At 32.9% G+C, this 21454-nt stretch overlaps 1 protein-coding gene across 2 annotated transcripts in view; it reads left to right on the top strand.

Moving 5' to 3' along the window:
* The first annotated feature begins 235 nt into the window (after positions 1-235).
* Positions 236-21454, top strand: part of LOC128186323 (receptor-type tyrosine-protein phosphatase eta-like) — a 71379-nt gene continuing 50160 nt past the window's right edge. For both annotated transcript variants that reach the window (XM_052856122.1, XM_052856121.1), the window contains exons 1-9: positions 236-461; positions 3086-3242; positions 6150-6470; positions 11501-11785; positions 12108-12419; positions 13081-13386; positions 13502-13627; positions 15343-15639; positions 20603-20890. In XM_052856122.1, coding sequence (XP_052712082.1) covers positions 438-461; positions 3086-3242; positions 6150-6470; positions 11501-11785; positions 12108-12419; positions 13081-13386; positions 13502-13627; positions 15343-15639; positions 20603-20890 — 2116 coding nt within the window. In that variant the 5' untranslated portion in view covers positions 236-437. The remainder of the gene's footprint in view (positions 462-3085; positions 3243-6149; positions 6471-11500; positions 11786-12107; positions 12420-13080; positions 13387-13501; positions 13628-15342; positions 15640-20602; positions 20891-21454) is intronic.

The raw sequence follows: 21454 nt of genomic DNA, 5'->3' as shown, positions 1-21454 counted from the left end.
GTAAAGAAAGAATCTTACATGTGCACGTATTTTATACTATTAAAAAAGTGTAAATTTTACACACTGAAATTGGTGTGAAATTTGCTGATTAATGTGCAAAAATAACATATTAATATATTAATAATATTAATATTAATTTTACTCATCAAAGTCTGGCTGATAAAAACTAATTAAGCTCTAATGTGGCACTTCCGTATTTTGCAGATTAAGATCGGGATCGGGATACCGCTTTATGTCATAGGTCACAACAAAACAGGTCTGCCGAAAATAAAGTCTTTAACTTGTAAATAGTTCAAGAATAGAACTTCCTGGTTTGTTAGATTAGGAAGTTAAACATCGAAAATGGAATCCGATTGATATTTTCTCCATTGTGATAACGATTGGCAGGGTTCGGCTGAAAGAAAACGAAAATAGGAGGGTGTGGACAAAAAGTAAACATGTCTTGGACAGTGGGGATTTTGGTAAGACCTGTTGTCAACTTTTTTTTTATTACTGTATTAAGCAAAATAAGACATTTACTAGAAATATAACGGACCAATATTAATTAAGGGCAAACAAGGTGGGTTAAAAACTAAAAATGGCCATTATAACTTTTATTTCACATGTTGACAAATCTTTGGGTGGGGGTGGGGAGAAGGAATCTTAATCTGCTTCCTGGTTCTTGAGCAAACGTTATTTGAGAATTGACTTGGACATTTTCCAACTTCTTAAAGTAGAAATGCAGTTTAAAATTTTTGACAACTCTTGATGTAGACATGACACCCCATGGCCCCTTCTCTCTTTATCAGATACGTTTATCTTTTTCCTATGTAATCTCCTTCTTTATAACTTTTAATTCTGTCCTCATCCTTGAACATGCCTGGAAGTAAGGAAAAATGACTGTTTCTCACTTTTTATGACCACATAAGAAAAATCTGAACTGAGGGTTTGTTTTAAGAATGTGTCTTTTGTCTGTACTTATCTTTGATTTTGACGTCATCAATTTTCACATTACTTGTTTTCTCAGTAACCAATTTCAACCAAGTAGCATTTTAGTTAAGAACTTTCTTGAAGGACCAGTCCCCTATCAAAGCAGGGATTGATTCAGAAAGAATGAAAGTACTGTAGGATGAGTTGTGAGAATTTTTAAGACACATCAGCCCAACAACACTTTAGCCCATGGACATGAAATTAATTCAAGACCAATGACATCATGTCTGTTTACTTTTTTTAGGAACCAAATAATCTGAAAGATCGAAACTTTTACATACGCTTGAGGTTATATGATTTGTGCACTATGTACAGGTCCATTTTGGAACATGTAGTAGCTCAGTATTAGAGCTCCTGACTATAGAGTTGCTGGGTCTAGAGTTTGATTCTTGGTCCACCGATCATCTTTGCTAGCAAAGGTTTTCTGATCCGCACCACTTCTCACAAACCCTTGGCATATCATGCTATCAAAAGTCAGGATTTTTTTCGTCACATGATTTTCTATCCTTTTTTTAAATCAGCTAAATGATGAAAGATGCCATACTTTATACGTACCTGGTGCAGAAATTGACAAGTTGGAAGAAGGCTTTAATTAATGCCTGGTGTATTCAATAAATAAGAATGAATTGAAATGTCACATATAGATCAAATTCATTTGAAAGGTGAAAGACTTGGAGCAGTAAACAGTTGGTAAATCTTAAATCTATGAGTACATGCGTCTGTTAATAAACAATTTGGTGTACTTGTTACTGCACCATTGAATGATACATGCATCATGAAGGCTTAAACAGAAAGACTAGAAAAATAAGGGTTTTGAGCTATTCTTTTTAGAGACACTTGTGAATAAAGAGTAGGAAAACATTGTTCACTAAATCAGATATGCTTTGCATTTTTTGATTGGTTGAACAGTTTCAGTAAACCCAATCAAAATTTCAGGGAAAAAATCCCTGACTTTTGATAGCACAATATGCCAAGGGTTTGTGAGAAGCTGTGCAGATCCGAAAACCTTGGCTAGCGAAGATGTCAACCAATATGAAATTTTACTGTATATTTGCCCATTCGTCTTTTCTTTACTATAATTACAAATTGTGATATGGGTTTCCATGTTTAGGCTATTTTAATATTATAAAAAATTAAGTCGTGCATTCATGGCAAGGTAAACTTGTGATAAATATGTGTCTTCAAGGGCGTAGACAATTCAAGGGGGAGGAATGTAGTTATTTTGACTATATAGAAGATTGATATTTCCCATAATGAGTATACATATACATACATCTCTGGAGTAGAGCTGACTTGAGTTGGATGGGTTTGATTCATGGTCTAAGCCATATATCTTCATAATGTGTATTTGCTTATTCTTCCTTTCCTTCCTTCTACACTTCCTTATCTTTGGTATGTTAACTAAGAATTATGCAGAAAAAGGAGGCTATGATTTTTTAAAATTAAGAATGAAGCATAAAAAGACCATATTAACTAGCATGGGGTAAGTTTCAAATTTACATAGAAATACTATAAAAAAAATCTGATAAGGAAAATGGAGGCTTATTTATTGGTGATGGTCTGATGGAATATGTGAGTGTTACTAGTAACTTATTTTGGAATTTTAAATTCTTTTACCACTATTGTGATACATTGTACTATAAGTTCTGTAATGATATTTGGATGTGAAATTTTTGATAAAGGTGTATGCAGGAATACATCTTCATGTAAGATGGGCAAGCTGAGAAATCCTGTCAGAAGTTAGGGATTATTTTAAGTTAAAGTCAATTTATTAACACTTTATGATATTGATTTAAGCTGGATGAACGGTTACAATATAAGATGAAATTTGTCCTCAGTTATCATTATGCTTGAATAGCACTAAGCTTTTTCACCTTTGAGATTCAGGTTAAGGGAAATTTAGATATTTCAATAGGTGACATTTACATTTATAATCATGTTGTAGGCACACTCCTATTGGTAATAAAATGATTACTGAAACAATTCATTAATAGATATGATCTATTTATAATATAATCTAATAATCTACTTGCATATACAAATATATATATATATATAATGAATGTATGTTACAATGTAAACTAGAATTTTTTTTCAATCATTTATTATTTTGTAGATTGTGTCCTGGTTGTGCATTTTCTCAGTAAGTGGAGCTACTTTAGGGGAAAGCTGCATTGTGACAGAAAATTGTACAGCGACTGTTGAAATCTGTACTGATGGCAATTGTGAATGTAATAGTGGATATTTTAATGTCAGTGATGTATGCAAATCAAGTAAGTTTCATTCAATACACTTACATACCTTTGAACAACTCATTCTACATTTTTAGCTCACCTGAGCTGAAAGCTCTAGTTCGGTGGGGCCACAATGGGGGGAGGGTTGACTTTTTACATTGGAATATATAGAGTAAATCTTTAAAAATCTTCTCAAGAACCATTTGGGCAGGAAAGCTTAAACTTGTTTGGAAGCATCATCAGGTAGTGAGATTTCAAGTTTAGGATGGGATCACAAGGGGTCGGGTGGGGGGGGGGGGGGGAGACAAAATTTTACATTGGAATATATAGAAAAATATCTTTATATCTTTTCCTTAAAAAACATTTGCCTAGAAAAGCTGTAACTTTAGTCAAAACAACTTCAGATAGTGTAGATTCAAATTTGTTCAAATCACAATCTTTAGGAGTAGTTTGGGCCATATTGGGGATTCAGTTGTACAAAGGAAAACATTTAAATTATTCACAAAAACTGAAATGTTATTAAGTTCTTCCGTTTCCAACGGAAGACCTTATTGTTTTCGTACTGTTTATTAAGGTCTTCCGTTTCCAACGGAAGACCTTATTGTTTTCGTACTGTTTCTTATTATTATTTTTTTCCACAAATTTTGTGCACGCAATTTCTCAGAAACTATTCGGCCGATTTTAACCATTTTTTCACAGATGATTGCCAGAGGTCATAATTCTAGACGTTTTTTGAAATTTTGAAATCGTCACTTTTGGTACCGAGTTACGGCGGATTTCTTATTTTTTTACGACCTATTTTGTGCAGAGCTGATCTCAGAAACTATTAGAGATATGAATACGAAATTTTCAGGATAGGTAGTCTATAATTTGAAGTTGTGCACTATTATATTGTTTTACGCCAGTGGCGCCATTTCTGTGAGCTCGCCTAGGCACGAAAAATGAGTACGAATTTTCATTCAAAATTTTGATACGTTTTGATCTGTATCTTTTTATCAGTTGATATTTTGTTAAACAATATATAACAAAAGTGGTAGAGAATCAAAAGTTCTTTCTAATAAAATCAAGAAAAAGGGGCTGACCCCTTTAATTAGGGGCCAAGAGACTCGTAAAATCTATTACGAATAACTTGAAAACGATAAAAATTTTGTTATGCACTATAGAATCAAAGTTGTTGAACACTACATTATCGGTTTGAAAAAGTCATCGTCAGACCCATGTTTGACGTAATTAGGGATTTGTATTCATTGCCTTAAAAAAAAAAAATTTTTGGGGGGGGGGGTGTTAATTTTGAAATTGTATCGATATTTCATGGTATCATTTAAAATAAAAAAACAAATCGGACGGAAGGCCTACTCGTTACTTGTAACGAGGTCGTATCTAGTTAAGGTCTTCCGTTTCCAACGGAAGACCTTATTGTTTTCGTACTGTTTATTTTTTTTTTTTTTTTTTAAATTTTGTGCACGCGATTTCTCGAAAACTACTCAACCGATCTCAACAATTTTTTCACAGATGATGGGACATTATCTGAATTTTATATGTTTTTGAATTTTTGTCGTCGTCACTTCTGGTCCGGATTTATGGTCAATTTTGTAATTTTTAACGACCATTTGTGCAGAGCTGATCTCAGAAACTATAAGAGATATGACTTTGAAACTTTCAGGATAGGTAGAGCATGGTTTGAAGTTGTGCACCATTTAGTTGTTTTGCGCCAGTGACGCTATTCCTTGGAGCTCGCTTAAGCACGAAAATGGGGTACATATTTCGAATCAAAATGTTCATATGTTTTGATCAGTATCTTTTTATCAGTTGATATTTTGTTAAGACATATAAAACAAAAGTAGTAGAGAATTAAAACGTTCTATCCAATAAAATCAAGAAAAAGGGGCTGGCCCCTTTAATTAGGGACCAAGAGACTCGTAAAGTCTTTTACGAATAACTTCAAAATGATAAATATTTTGTTATGCATTATAGAATCAAAGTTGTTGATCGCTACAATATCTGTTTGAAGAAGTCATCGTCAGGCCCATGTTTGACGTAATTAGGGATTTTTATTTATTATCTTAAAATATTAGGGGGGGGGATGTTAATTTTGAAATTGTATCGATATTTCATGGTATCATTTATATTAATAATAAAAAAAATCGGACAGAAGACCTACTCGTTCCTCGTAATGAGGTCGTATCTAGTTATATATGCTTTTACTTCTATGCAAGAATTTTTATATATTGCTGATTCTTTAAAGTTGTTTAAACTTTGACCCCTGGACGATTATTGGGCCTCACAAGGTTCAGTGTTTGATGTAGGTTTATATCCTGTATATAAACAATTGTTTAGGGTCTTTTTGAGAACTGCAATGCTGAATGTGGTATGACTATAAAATCATCCTGTTAGAAAAGGGAATATAATTATAAGAATATCCAGGGGGAAACAGAATATTTTTGTATAGGATCTACATGTATTATACCACATTGTCCAGATATTTTGTATTATGACTCCTTGAAACTGATTTTATCATGTCTATTGTTGCTCAGGTGAGTGATGTGGCCCGTGGGCCTCTTGTTGGAACAAAGGAATTGAGATGGCATTTGTGATCTGTGGAAATTGAAGTTCATTTTAAAATTTGAATAAGAACAGATTGCCACAAGGGAAATTTTATATGTATCAGAATGAATATTACCTTAAGATATTGATATGTACTGATTTATTCAGAACTTCATAATTATTTGTTTCTCAACATAAGAAGGTAAATAACTTTTATTCATATGAGAGTTCCTTTGTTTCTTTGCATGCAAAATGTATGATACATAATGTACATGTATACATGTATATACATGTGCATGGATATGATTTAGCAACAATGGCATATTGTATTAGATGCCTTGCCTTTATTCTAATTTTATCATTATAGATTGATAGTATTTTAAATTAAAATATATTGTTCAGGTTCCATAACAGTCAGCCTTTCAGCACAATCTACCAGTGTGGTATATGGATCAGAAGTGGTACTTACAGCTTCAATCACATCAGAAGTACCTTTAAACCTTTCAAACACTATCAAATGGCTTAAAGGACAAACAGGTGGAAGCCTTACAGAGTTTGAATTAACTCCATCTAAGTACACACAGAATGATGTAAGCCCAGGCCAAGTCACACTGACCATACAAAGTGTTAACTTTAATGATACGCGTACCTACCAGGTGAAAGTTGGTAACATTGCAGGAGTCACCAGCAATAGTAACCAGGTGTCACTAACTGTGACTGGAGGTACATTTGAATATTTATGATTATAAATATTAAGCTATCATCCTTTATATTGTACATGACATTGTATACTTTCAAAATGAATACAATACAGATGGTGTCATTTGTGATATTGCCCCAAAAAACTCATCACAATGTCAAGGTTTTGTGATTACGGAACTCCACACAAACCCTTGACATAAGTCACTATTTAAAAGTTGGGCTCACGCTCAACAATGTGTAATAATTCTAAAAATAGAATATCCAATAAAATTACTTCTTTTGAAACATAGTTTGGGTTGAACACAAGGATGGCAGATCTCAAACAAAAAATTTGTGAAAAATTCAATATTAATTGTCTCACTGAAAATCAAAAGCATGCAATATCATATTTTACTTTAATAGATAATCGGGATGCATTAATTGGAACTAAGCACATTTGACATACATATGGTGACTTTCTATCATTTTCCATAGGTATGCAACATATTTTTAACTTCAGAAAGTTTTAACACAGTGAATGATTTCAAAAAAATTATTCAGCGATATTTGTATAAGTTATTATCCATACAAATGAACAAGAAGATTGAGAACTTGCTATATTCCTAGATCAACATAAGTTTACATCGTTTCTGATATGAATGAGAACCGCATTCTGATTGGCTCCAAATTAAGACTTGGAACCAATGAAATACGATGGCCTGAGCCTATGGAGGGTAATCATGTTAAAAAATCTAGACATCTAAACTTGTAAATCCGAATATGCAATCGTGTTAGTGTGTGAGCCTGAGTATAAAAGTGTGTAATTCTGATCGTGTAACCTATAACCCTTGAGCATAAACACATGTAAGATTTGACTCAGTTAGTTCGTATGATGTACATTTTGCAGCTTTATTGTTTTCATTAGTTAATTAAACCTTCAACTTTGCACACTTTCAATCCGTAGTTTCTGCATTTGCATTTCTATTAAAAATACTGGTATTATTTTTAGAAAAATTATTGAGGTATGATTGAAACTGGACCAAACAGGAAGAGGTACAAATATATAAAAATCGTTGCCGATGTGATTAATGCGCTATATTCTATTGGTATTATACGACAAGGGTTAAAAAGAAATGCCTAATATCTTATTTCTCTAAAATAATTTGACATATAAGAAATTTCATAAGGGGGTGAATATATTTTGAGTGGTAGGGGTTCGGAGACCCCCATGAGGTCCCATGGAGCTCCATTGCTTCTGAATTTTGGTTATTGAAATAGTGAAAATGATTATTGTACCGATAACTCCTTGTACAGTTTTCAAGACACGTAGTTGTTCTTTTGCAGATCAATTATACATATTATATCAGAGGTATTGCAAATTTTGATTTCTGATAATTTATGGGGAAAAAATACCAGCTGTTGAACTTAATCAATATTGGCAAAAATATTGCATATAGAGTACTGCATATCTCTGGATATGTAGTAATTATCAATTCAGGATTGACAAATGGATTATGGATACAATTCATGTAAAAGAAAACATGGTTTTCTGTCACATTGACAGCTTTTCAATTGATATTTTTTTTTATTTTTCTGAATTCGTTAGAATTAAACGACTTGCAAAGATTTCGTAATTTTTCGCGGAAAAATGTATGTAACTACATGTAAATGTATACATGTACATTGTATTTATACTTTTTTAAAATATCAATATGATTTTGTTTTGCAAGTGCAAAATAAATATTAAACAATCTAAAATTGTTATAAAAAGAAGTTTTATAATTATCAATTAAAGCACAAAGATTTGTTAAAAATTTTAAGGTTTTGAAGATATAGTAAGGGTAATATACTAGTTCATGTATGTTTATGTTTTTGTAATTATGTTTTTTCTTCGGAAATTGGATTTCTGAAATTAAGAAACCAGGTCTGGCAGATGATTTTGATCGTATATGAACTGGTAGAGTTTTAATTATGAAATATTTTAAAATATATACGTAATGACGATAATTTTACAAAAGTAAGTAGCTGCTATATGGTAAACAGTACATGTTCACAAGTGGCTGTAAAGCTGTATTATAATAGCTCTCCGGAAAATTTTTATCAACTGTGAACTTCACTTAGTGATTCTGTATTGAACTGACATTCAGGACGTCATACTCTTATTCCCTAATAATTCCTTTAAAAAAATTTGCAAGTTTTCACCTGCATGCTTTTTTCCCTATATATTTCCGACAATGCAAAATGAAACATTTTTAAAAATAATTTATACACATTTTAATTTCACGACAGTTAACCTTATCTTTGGATTTTTTCTTTATTTTTTTTTAAAGGGGGGGGTGTCGCTTCGTATCTCTCATATTAATCAAAATCTCCAAACCAATACCAGTTTGTTTCTCTTATTGATAACTTTGAAACTCAGTAATTTAATTCCCCTTGGGTTATTGTTCCAACTTTGTGGTAGCGATAAAGATGCTTTTTGAGATAATTTCTTCATTCAGCCGAGCTGTATACGTTAACAATTTCTTGCATGTACTCTAATGTGTGTACATCTAATTCATGTTTATTCAAACAAAGTAATTTTTTTCAGTTCTAAGAAGATATCTGAAGCTAATCCAATTCTTCACTCGCATCTTTTATACATTCTTCTGATAAAATGTACACCAAGCTCATTACTTATTTTTTCGAGAAATCATACTTCCTAAGAAATTTTGTTATCCAGAGATAATATAATTGTAGGCCTACTTAATATATTTTTTTTTATTTATTCCGCTCCCATTCTGACGATTACGGCATGCCTTTACCTGCAGCTAGCCTTTTCTATCGGTGACCTCACTGTGTCCATATTTGGTCATGTCAAAATTCGACAAACTTGTGGACTTAACATTTGTTGATTTGTAACATGTCAGCCGTGCTATTTTAGAAAAAGGAGATAGAATTATGCAAAGACTACAGTTGAAAAGTGTGTAGTATAGTGGCAGGTTACATGTAAATAACAAACAGCGTTTTACAGCTGCAATTGTGCATCTGTAGAAAAAAATAGATTGAAGACCTGTGGGGTCAACTCTAGATTGTTTATGCCTGAGTTTTATAGGTTATACAATAAAAAATACACTCATTCTTACTCAGGCTCACACACCAACACGATTGCATAATAAGATTTGCAAGTTTACAGGTCTGGATTTTTGAACACGATTTCCCTCCATATGAGCCCGACTTTTGAATAGCGACTTATGTCAAGGGTTTAATTGTGTGAAGTTCTGTAATCACAAAACCTTGACATTGTGAAGATGCAAATAACTCGGATGAAAAGTTTTGACATATGCAGATATGTCAATTATCGGCCACAGAAAAAAGTGTTAGGAAAAAAAATAGATTTGAATGATATATCATTTTTTTTTCATATATAGTTTTTTTAAAACTAATATGATTTTTGATGCTGTTGATTTCAACATCATATCTGGTCATCAATCCATGCATTACAGTCCCTGAACAGTTCTACTTCCCTCTTGAACAGTGAGTGAACGGTGAGTGAACAGTGTGCTCATGCTGAACGTAATTTGGTGAGTGCTTATGAACAGTGAATGGTGAATGGGTGCAAAGTGCAAACGCACATTTAAGAATATGTGAAGGGCTTGTGAGCGCAAGATGAAAGATTTAATCAGAGTGCCTCAGGAGTTTTTCTTACAATGTATTTTGTCAGTTATCCAAAAAAATTACAAATGAACTTCATGTATGTATTGTTATCAGTCGAAATACATGTATAAAGTTATCCTAGCTGTAATATCGTTAAAAAGAACTATATATGATATGAGTCAAATTTGGCCCCCATAATTTGCCATTTTTTAAAGTGGTTTGGGTACAATAATTAAATTGTTATGTTATTTTTAGAAGAGTTGTTATAAAATATATTGTTCACCTATTTTTTTTTTATTTATTTGCAATCACTGGCAGTATATGACATCAGAAGTGATGCTATTTTTACAATCCAACCAAAATCAGTCAAAAATTGACATTTTTCTTATCTTAATTTTTACAAATGGGAAATAAAGAGCGACGCTTTGAACAAGGAAATTTTTTTATTCACTTGGCTGGATACATCTCCGATTGAACAGTGTACATATGAATAGTACCACTGATGTGCATTTTATATGAACTATACAGTACTGTAACATTTAATTCATTTCCTGCATGCTCAACAACTGGGAACTATGAGAGAAAAAAATTATAGAAACATGTAGACTGATGTTGATAATGAATTAGCATTAATCAAGAAATACAGTGCCTAGTTATTCACTGTTAACTTACATGGATTTGCTCAATAATGTGTATTTCAAATTCTACAAATCAAATTAAGTCTGATCAACGTAATGTTTCTGATGTGAAATGAATTAAGTTTCCTTGTTGTGACTTGCAAAGACCGATCCATTTACTTTGGAGTTGATGTTCTGAATGTAAATGAATGAAAAGGGGCGGAGTGAAAAGTGAATGCTGAATGAAGCGTGGACGCAAGGTGAATGCATGAATGCATAGTGTGAAAGGTGAGCGCGTACTGAACGGAATGGAGAGCGCAAGTGAACGCACGAGGAGCACACAATGAGCACATGGTGAACTTACAAAATATTAGGAAAATGGAACATTTCAGGGGCTGTAAATAAATGTAAATACGGATAATATACATGTATATTTCATTCATACCTGTAATTTAGTAATGGTCCATAATGATCATATTGATGAAGATACATAGCATAAATGATAGTCAGTATTGATAAATATTACCGTTGATTGTTATTGTCATATCCATATCTAGTAAATAACGTTTTGATTTACTTTTTTGTTTGATTGATATTGAAGTCAATATTGTTGATTCTGTAGAATACTATTATTTGATTTATATTGATGACCATGCATGTATTGTCAGTATACAATATACAATATCCCGATAGTCAATGTTGAAATTTGGGTTGGGTTAAATGAATACATTTGTACACCAAGATGATGGTAAAGATATGTATTTTGGTTGACTCGGGCTTGAAAGCAATTTTTTGAAAATATATTTTAATGTAACATTTTAGAGAAACCAACTGTTACAGTACCTAGGACAATAGCAGAGACAGACACAACTGTAACCATCCACTGCATTGTTAGTCTGTCACAGGAATCTCCTGCACTTACATCTGTATATTGGTTGTTAAATGGAACAAATCTTAATATCACGAATTATGCCAAATACTCTGGAGGAACTGTGAGCAACCCATCACTATCTATTAATAATATAGCATCTGCAGATGCTGGTGAATATCATTGTGGGGCAACCAATCTTGTTGGATCTTCCATAAGTTCACAATCTGTAACTCTGGGTAAGATCATCTTAAAGATTATTCATCTATCCTGACATAGAGGATTATATTTTAGCTAGTTATTGTGTTCCAAAAAATACTTGTAGATTTGATGTTAACATTATAGTATAAACCAATTATGCCAAGTTGTTGTTAAGCACAATAAGTAGCAAATCTAAAAAAGAGTCTGTTCCCTCTATTGCATTAAAATATTTTTCTCTTTGCATAGAAAATGATATTCCTTAATATGATAATCAGTCATATTTAATACAAACAACAAGAAGTTATTTAGAATACATGTAACTTAAGTTATAGTGCCATAACTTTTTTTTGTCCTATCAAGCTCCTCCATCTAATGTGCATATATCAGCTTCACAATCTGTTGATCCAATATATAATGGAAGCAGCATTACAATTACTGGATCCTTCTCATCAAATCTAAGTACAGAAAACAAGTGGCAGAAACAGATTGGAGCAGAGTTCACAGATATTGATATCACAGATGGGCGATATGCAGGGAGCTCCCTTGCAAGTCCCACTCCTAAACTTGTGATTACAAAAGTAGACTTCATTGGTCGAACATCTTTTAGACTCGTGGTCACCAACAGAGTTGGCTTCAACCAAAGTGAACCCATCGTATTAAATGTGGTAGACGGTTTGTATGAAATTTTCTACTTTGGTATACATGTATGGAATATTGACTTTTCAGTTTGTTTTAATTAAATTGACATATTTATTTTAATGCAGATATGAAAGTTGATAAAAGATATATTTTCATTGTTAAAATATTACACATTGTTATATTCAGTTTTCAGTTTTAATCTTTTTTATGAAAGGGGTTTTGGATAAAAAAAAAAGTGCATTTGAAATTGCACTTGATTTGAAAGAGAAATACTTCAACATTTATTATTTAATAGATCATTAAAATATCTAATCTAAAGTTTATTTTAATTTCATTGTGCATGTTACAATTTCATAGGAATTATATGCTGCTCAGTTATAGACTAATGTGAATAAATTTAACTTTTTAATTATTTAATATATATTGAAGATTTTATAATAAGATGTAAAGGCAATGTAATTACACAACAAATATTTTTAAGTTATATGTCACATGTATTATTATGCCTAAAGAGTGAAATGCTTTCTATTGGGCCTTGTGCATATGGACTATGAAAATAGTAGACTAAGTCATTTCAGAAAAAAATCATTTTCACTGATACCTTTTTATCCATACAAAGTACAAAAACATTTATTAATTTGATATTCTACTGTCAATGATTGTATATGTGTGGACACTTGATCAATTTCAACAGGTTCTATCTTGGTCACCTTAACACCACCATTAATCAGTGTGAAGTATGGAGAAGATGTAACTTTAACAGCAACGATTGAATCACCTGCAACTGTAACTAATATCAAATGGCAGAAGGTGTCAGGGGGATCTACATCAGACTTAGATATAAACCTGGATAAGTACACACAAACAGATTCAGGTTCTGGTACAGTCACATTAATGATAAAAAATGTAGTCTTCACAGATTCTGGTAATTACAGAGTCCAAGTCAGCAATGCTGCAGGAACCATCAAAACTAGTAACCAGGTGTCACTGAATGTGAAAGGTAAATGGAACAACTCTCTGAAAAATGAAAATTTTATACAGTTTATATGTGTACATGTATTTATATATTCGTGTATATGTTGACAAAATTAAAAATAATGACTTGTATTTTGTAGCTCTAGAGTATAATGACAATTGTATCAACACAGTTTCGTGTGATTCCTCCAAACAGCTTGAATGTAGCAACAATAAATGTCTCTGTGTGAGCAATTACTACCATAAGGAGCAAGTGTGTTATGCAAGTATGTGTATACATCTTTTTAATATTTCTGCTTAATTTCTAAACTGAAGGTTCAATTCTTTGATTACCCATTGCTCGTCATCAATTTGCTTGTTAAAAGTGTTTTCAACTTCTCCAGAAGCATTGGTCAAAATTCAGCCAAAGCATATTAGTGACGAGCTTTAGCAGCTTTAGTATGTTCAAGTAAAGAAATAAAGGCATGATAAGGAAATTCTTTAGATTCATTTTTCAAAATTCAACTAAAACATATTGAGTGAAGGGCTTTAAAAGTTTGTTCAAGTGAATGAAATAGGATGGGGTGTTTTAAAAATCTTGATAAATTTAATAACCAGATGTATCAAAACTTTTACATAAGGTATATTCAAGTTTACCTGACCATAACACCTTGGGTAAACATCTTCCACAAGTTTGCTATCAATGTTTTCTATCACAAAAAATTTGTTTAGATACCTTTCTCCCCTGTATATGTGTTAATATATATAGATGTCCGCGCTGCAGGCATTCTGAAAGTGAACATTATCCATCCATCTGGCCTTCCAATGTCACTTGCATATTTTCTCTACACTTTTGAATTGTCCTAATCTGACTAGCTCATACGTCATCCACCCAAATCCTTTAAGAAGAGGGTGTGCAGTGACATGTTTTGGATAATTAAGTTCTACCTTAGGCCCACAAATCTTGTTAAAGAACTAAAAGAAATGCCTGCAGATGATAGGGTGTGCAGTGACTTTGAACCAGGTTTGAAGTTCAGATGACATGGTCATAACAGATTATATTCAAGAATAAGAAATAATGTTCTCTCCTTGACTAATATTGGTCAGATTTTACCAAAGCCTGTTTGTAGAAAAGAGGAACATGTGCATGTATAGTAACTTAAGATATAGTCAAAGTTTTTGTGAAATGTCAAGGTCATAGCAGACCTCTATATCCATGCCGTATTTTTTTCTCTCCTCAACCTTCACAGTATGCATTATTCACCCTAGCTTGCTTGTTTGGTAAAGTATGTACAGTGACTTTGTAAAAATTGATTCTATGTCAAAGATGGGGGTTTAAGCAAAGTCCTCAAATGCTTATATTCTAGTGTCCTTTATTTAAGTTGGGCATTTTTTAGATGCTCAATGATGTCTGGTTAGTATTATTATGTTATTACCTGTTTATCAAATTATATGGTATTGCATAAAACTAGTGATTTGACAGTATAGCTTTTCTAGTTGGCTGCTTCGATCAAAGTGACATATTTGCTCAGGTTGAACAATGTGGGTTATTTAAGAAATAAACAGCAATTATAAAAAGTTCACCGCAGTATGCAGTTGGTTGGTCACGTGTACAAGTCTTGTGAGGCCCAAAAGGCTTCTGAGTAGATTTGATCACGTACCAACCAACTTCATATCCCAGTAAACTTTTTAACATTATATAAATAGTGCCTGTTTGAGAGGGTAAAAGTTGAATTTGACACCCTGATGAAAACGTTTATTTCTGTATGAACTTTTTCGTGACGTCACAATGATCATAGCATGTGATTATTGCTTGTCGCTTGGATTAATGTTAACATAAAATCTCGGTAATTTTTTAAAGTTCTTTTGTGTTATATTTCTTTAATTTTGTGATATAACTAGACGACCAATATATTTATACCATTTTATGAAGAAATTCATAATTCAGTTTTTAGAACAGAAAAACTTTTTAATAATTGAATATTTTTTTTTACATTTTTAGAATCTAGACTGGCTCCGACCATTACTAGTATAACCAGCACAACATCTTCCTTTTCTGTTTTCTGGAATCCTCCGAACATTGACTCAGAGCTTGTCACCGAGTATGAAGTGAAATGGAAAGTACCTGGTTCTTCAGATGAGTCATCAGGGCGAGTAAACAAGACGGTAAACAGCCTTACTGTGTCTAGTGGTCTGATGTCTGGACAGCTGTATACAGTATACGTGATCTCTCATGGAGATCTCACAAACCCTGCAAAGGTCTTCGTTGTAACCTCTAATGACTCTCAAGTGAGACTAGGTAAGATATATGATACTATAACAATTACTAGAATAGTATTGTATCTATGAATTATAAGTAATAGTTTTGATATATTTGCTTATTAAGATTTATTTGATTTAACAACATTATATGTATATCTGAGTTAGAATAAAAAACCCAGCAATTTTTAGATTTTGTGCATAAAATCATGATGTTTAAATTATTAATTTGATAGTAAATGAGTATGTACTAGATGTAGTGATATAATACAATCTTGCTGTTTTTTGAGGTTCTTACAATGATTTAGTTACCAGAGAAGTACAATATACATGTACCCTAATTACAGTAAAACTCTACTACAGCGAAGTCCTAGGGACCAATGGATTTACTTCGTTATAATCGTAATTTGTTATATCCAGATAACGAATTCGTAATATTAACTAAAGCGAATTCACTATATACATGTTTTCTTTAACAAGAGTACAGTTTTTGCTAACTGAGGCTAAGAATGAAAAAAACACATTCTTTTTGATACCTTTAAAAATCGGATTGTAAGTTGAACTGTTTTTGCGAAAATAAATTCTTTCAAACTACCGGTATTATGTTAAATTGTAATGCAAACTTTTTAACTGAAAAGAAATTGAAGACCCAAATAATTTCGTTTGAAAAAATTTAGAGCATATATCCTTTTTATGCTCCCCTTCGAAGAAGGGAGGGATTATTGCTTTGCTGCTGTCTGTCGGTCGGTCGGTTAGTCGGTCCACCAACAGTTTCCATTCATTTTCTTTGCAGAGGATAAACGCATTTAAATTGAATTTGGTATACAGGTTTATCAGGATAGTATAGGTCAAGTTTAATATTGGGTACGATCGAGCAATTTTCGACAGAGTTATGGCCCTTGGATGTAGAAACATTCCAGTTTTTTACAGTTTCCTCTCATTTTCTTCGCAGAGGATGAACGTAATGAAATGAAATTTGGTATACAGGTTTATCAGGATAATATCTGGTCAGGTTCGATATTGGGTACGATGGAGCAATTTTCGACCGAGTTATACCCTTGGACGTAGAGAAATTCCAGTTGCAGTTTCCGCTCATTTTCTTCGCAAAGGGTGCACATATTAATATAAAATTTTGTATACAGGTTTATCTAAATAATATCTAGGTCAAGTTTAATATTGGGTTTGATAGAGCAATTTTCGACAGAGTTATGGCCCATGGACTTAGAAAAATTCTAAATATTTGCAATTTACGTTGATTTTCTTTGTGGATGTTTCCAAGGGAGGGGGGCATACGTGTTTCACAAACATGTCTTGTTGAACAACAGAATAGTGTTTCCGAAATGATACACTAACGATCCATATAATTAAATTTTTGTGTTTCATTCCAGTTTGAAAAGTCTGATCAATGGTTACTGCCAAATATTTTTAACTTTCTCAAGTGGGAAAGGGATGGTTTATTCAATATTTCACAACCATAACATATTTTGAACCCTTTCTACATTGGTAATGGAAATTAGAGAGAGAAGAACGGTTACAATAGTTCATGGCTGAAATATTTTGAATCCCCTCTCCAGCGAGAAAGAAAAATAAGAGAGGGTTTACTATTTCACAGGAATAATATTTTAACCACTTCTTCAGGGGAATAGAAATAATGAGATGGTGATTCAATGTTCTAGCTGCCTTTTTAGCTCACCTGAGCCAAAGGCTCAAGTGAGCTTTTCTGATCACAATTTGTCCGTTGTCTGTCGTTGTCGTCGTCGTTGTCGTCGTCGTTGTCGTTGTTAACTTTTCACATTTTCATCTTCTACCCAAGAACCACTGGGCAGATTTCAACCAAATTTGGTACAAAGCACCACTAGGTGAAGGGGATTCAAGTTTGTTCAAATGAAGGGCCAGGCCCTCTTTAAAGGGGAGATAATTGAGAATTATTGAAAATTTGTTGGTATTTTTCAAAAATCTTCTTCTGAAAAACTATTCGGCCTGAAAAGCTAAAACTTGTGTGGAGGCATTCTCAGGTAGTGTAGATTTAAGTTTGTTCAAATCATGGTCCCCGGGGGTAGGGAGGGGCCACAATTGGGGGATCAAGTTTTACATAGGAATATATAGAGAAAATCTTTAAAAATCTTCTTCTCATAAACTATTGGGCCAGAAAAGCTCAAATTAAAATGGGAGCATCCACAGGTAGTGTAGTTTCAAATTTGTTCAAATCATGGTCCCCAGGGGTAGGGTGGGGCCACAATTGGGGGATCAAGTTTTACATAGGAATATATAGAGAAAATCTTAAAAAATCTTCCTCTCAAAAACTGTTGGGCCAGGAAAGCTCAAATTTGAGTGGAAGCATCCTCAGATAGTGTAGATTCAAGTTTGTTCAAATCATGGTCCCCAGGGGTAGGGTGGGGCCACAATAGGGGGATAAATTTTTACATAGGAATATATAGAGAAAATCTTAAAAAATCTTCTTCTCAAAAACTATTCGGCCAGAAAAGCTCAAATTATAATGGAATCATCTTCAGGTAGTGTAGATTCAAGCTCGTTCAAATCATGATCCCCGGGGGTAGGGTGGGGCCACAATAGGGGGATAAATTTTTACATAGGAATATATAGAGAAAATCTTTTTCTCAAAAACTATTAGGCCAGGAAAGCTCAAATTTGAATGGAAGCATCCTCAGGTATTGTAGATTCAAGTTTGTTCAAATCATGGTCCCTGGGGGTAGGGTGGGGCCACAATTGGGGGATCAAGTTTTACATAGGAATATATAGAGAAAATCTTTAAAAATCTTCTTCACAAAAACTATTTGACCAAGAAAGCTCAAATTGGCAGGTAACCATCCTCAGATAATGTAGATTCAAGTTTGTTCAAATCATGGTCCCCGGGGGTAGGGAGGGGCCACAATGGGGGATACATTTTTATATAAAGAGAAAATCTTTAAAAATCTTCTTCTCAAAAACTATTAAGCCAGAAAAGCTCAATTAGGCCAGGAAGCACCCTCAGATAATGTAGATTCAATTTTGTTCAAATCATGGTCCCCGGGGATAGGGTGGGGCAACAATTGGGGGATCAAGTTTTACATAGGAATATATAGAGAAAATCTTTAAATATCTTCTTCTCAAAAACTATTTGACCAAGAAAGCTCAAATTGGCGGGTAACCATCCTCAGATAATGTAGATTCAAGTTTGTTCAAATCATCGTCCCTGGGGGTAGGGCGGGGCCACAATGGGGGATACATTTTTATACATAGAGAAAATCTCTAAAAAATCTTCTTCTCAAAACTATTAGGTCAGGAAAGCCCAAATCTGAGTGGAAGCATTTCCAAATTGTATAGATTCAAGTTTTTTAAAATAATAGTCCAGTGGTATGGTGAGGCCACAGTGGGGGATGAATTTTTACATAGGAATATATAGAGAAAATCTTTAAAAATCTTCTTTTTAAAGACCATTTGGCCAGAAAAGCTTTAACTTGTGTAGAGGCATCCTCGGGTATTGTAAATTTAAAATCACAGTCCCTAGTGGTAGGGCGGGTCCGTGATGGCGGTTTGAATTTTTACATAGGAATATATTGAGAAAATCTTTAAAAATATTCTGGGAAAGTTTTTCGGTCCAAAACTTAGTACTTAGTGTGAAAGCACAGGTTATGCAGATATAAGTTTGATGAAACCATGATACCCTAGAGAAAAGTGGGGCCACAAAATGGGGGGGGGGGGGGGTATATAGGAATAGAGAACAATCTTCTTACAGGTACAACAACAAAAGGGGCTTGGTATTTACCAAAAGAAAGAGGTGGATAAAAATTGGCAGATATTCAATTTTTTTAGCAAGATCTACTGTACCTAGTTGTCAAGATATTTTGAAACTGTAATGCTAATTTGATCAGAATTAAGGCAATTATTGCTCAGGTGAGCGATGTGGCCCCTGGGCCTCTTGTTATCTTTTTTTTTTTGTTTTTTTGAAAACCCTCTTTAATGGTAATGAAAAATAGAAGGGAAGGTTGAACATTTCACAGCAAAAATATTTTAAACCGTCTCAAAATTGGAAGAAAATTTTGAGGTGGTGGAAGGGTATATTATTTATAGGTTTAAATATTTCGAACCCCTTTCTTAATCAGAATTGAAAGTAAGAAAAGGGTTCAATATTTTTTCAATATTTCCATGCAAAAATATTTTTAAGTTATATATATATATATATATATATATATATATATATATATATATATATATATATATATATATATATATATATATTTCCCTCTTCAATGGGAATGGAAAATGGGAAAGGGAGGGGGGGGGGTTCATACTTTCAGGGCCATAATATTTTGAACCCTCTATACAATTGGATTGAAAATCAGAAGGAGGGTTATAATATTTTTGGGCTATAAATATTTCTGACCTCCTACTCATTAGAATTGGATAATCAGAAGGGGTTCAGTATTTCGCAGCCATAATATTTTGAAGCCCCTTTCCAAAAGGAATTGAAAATAAAAGTTGGGTTCAATGTGTGGCAAATTGGAATTGAAATCAGAGAAGGAAATATTAAATATTTTGTGTCCAATGTATTTTGGACCCAAAAGGAAAATATGGTATGAAGGGGAAGGGTTCAGTATTTCACTGTCATAATATTTTGAATCCCCTCTTTAATGGGAATGGAGAATCAGAGGGGAGTTCAATATTTTACGCTATTTTGAACCCTGGGTTCTATATTTTATAGAGGGAGAGCGGGAATAGCGAAATATTGAATCAATTTGCAGAATATTATCGCATCATATTTCAAACCTGGATTTAATTAATATTTTGCAGTATCAAAATATTATATGACATCAGTAAAAAATAGTTAAAAAATGATTTTAGTTTCTTATATGTAAAATCATTTAAAATAAATAATAATTGTAAATCCATCAAAAAGTATTATTGAGGGGTTAAGCCCCCTAAAACACTCTATATTAAAAGTTTGATGTTTTAAAGTAAGTTATATATATAATTATAGTAGGTGATTTGTTTCTATATTTCAGATTCACGGTCTCCAGGCCCAATTTTGAATGAAAGTAACTTTACTCACACTGCCCTTAGAATAATCTGGACTGCACCAGACAACACGTTTGTGACCAGATATGAAGTAACCATTGAATCAGATGATGCTACATATGTTACAAGTAGTAATAGTATTACGTTGGCACAGTTTAATGGAAAGAGTTTCACTCCTGGAGCATACTACAATGTTAGGATTGTTACTGTTAGTGGTGAGACACTTGTCAAGAGAAGCCCTGCACGTGCCGAGGAGATTAGAATTATTCCAACACGTAAGAAAAAAATGTTTTTGAACATAATAAATAAAATGAATAGTTCAAATAGGGACAAAAATTAATCCGACAAGATTTTAATAATACTGTAAATTCCTTATTTTACGCGAGTACTTAATTCCGCGATTCAACGGTTTTCGATCAAATCGTAAGAACATTAAATCGCGAATGTCGAAATTTTATCATAGTTTAATGTAGTTTACATATGTTCAAAAATTAAAAGCGAGATTTTAAAATTCGCGAGAAGGGCTTTTCGCAAATTTTACGCGGATATTATTTCCTATCGTTTAATTAGGAATTTACAGTATATGAAATCATTTACTTCGTTTTATTTTAAATTAAATATAGTATGAGTTCATGTAATTATTAGATTGAGGATAATTAAAAAAACAGTATTTTGTGACTTTGTAATGTTACACTGAGTTCAATATTATTGAGGCGGGTTGAATATTTCACGGCGAAATATTAAGCATGGGTTCAGATTATCGCATAATATTTTGAACCAGGAATCAATATTTTGGGGTATCAAATTCTCATACAACACCAAGGTTATGCAATTTACTG

Source organism: Crassostrea angulata, chromosome 5 (assembly GCF_025612915.1).
Source record: "Crassostrea angulata isolate pt1a10 chromosome 5, ASM2561291v2, whole genome shotgun sequence".
Taxonomy (NCBI): domain Eukaryota; kingdom Metazoa; phylum Mollusca; class Bivalvia; order Ostreida; family Ostreidae; genus Magallana; species Magallana angulata.
Note: the sequence above shows the minus strand (reverse complement) of the source record. Positions and strands in the feature narration are given on the sequence as shown.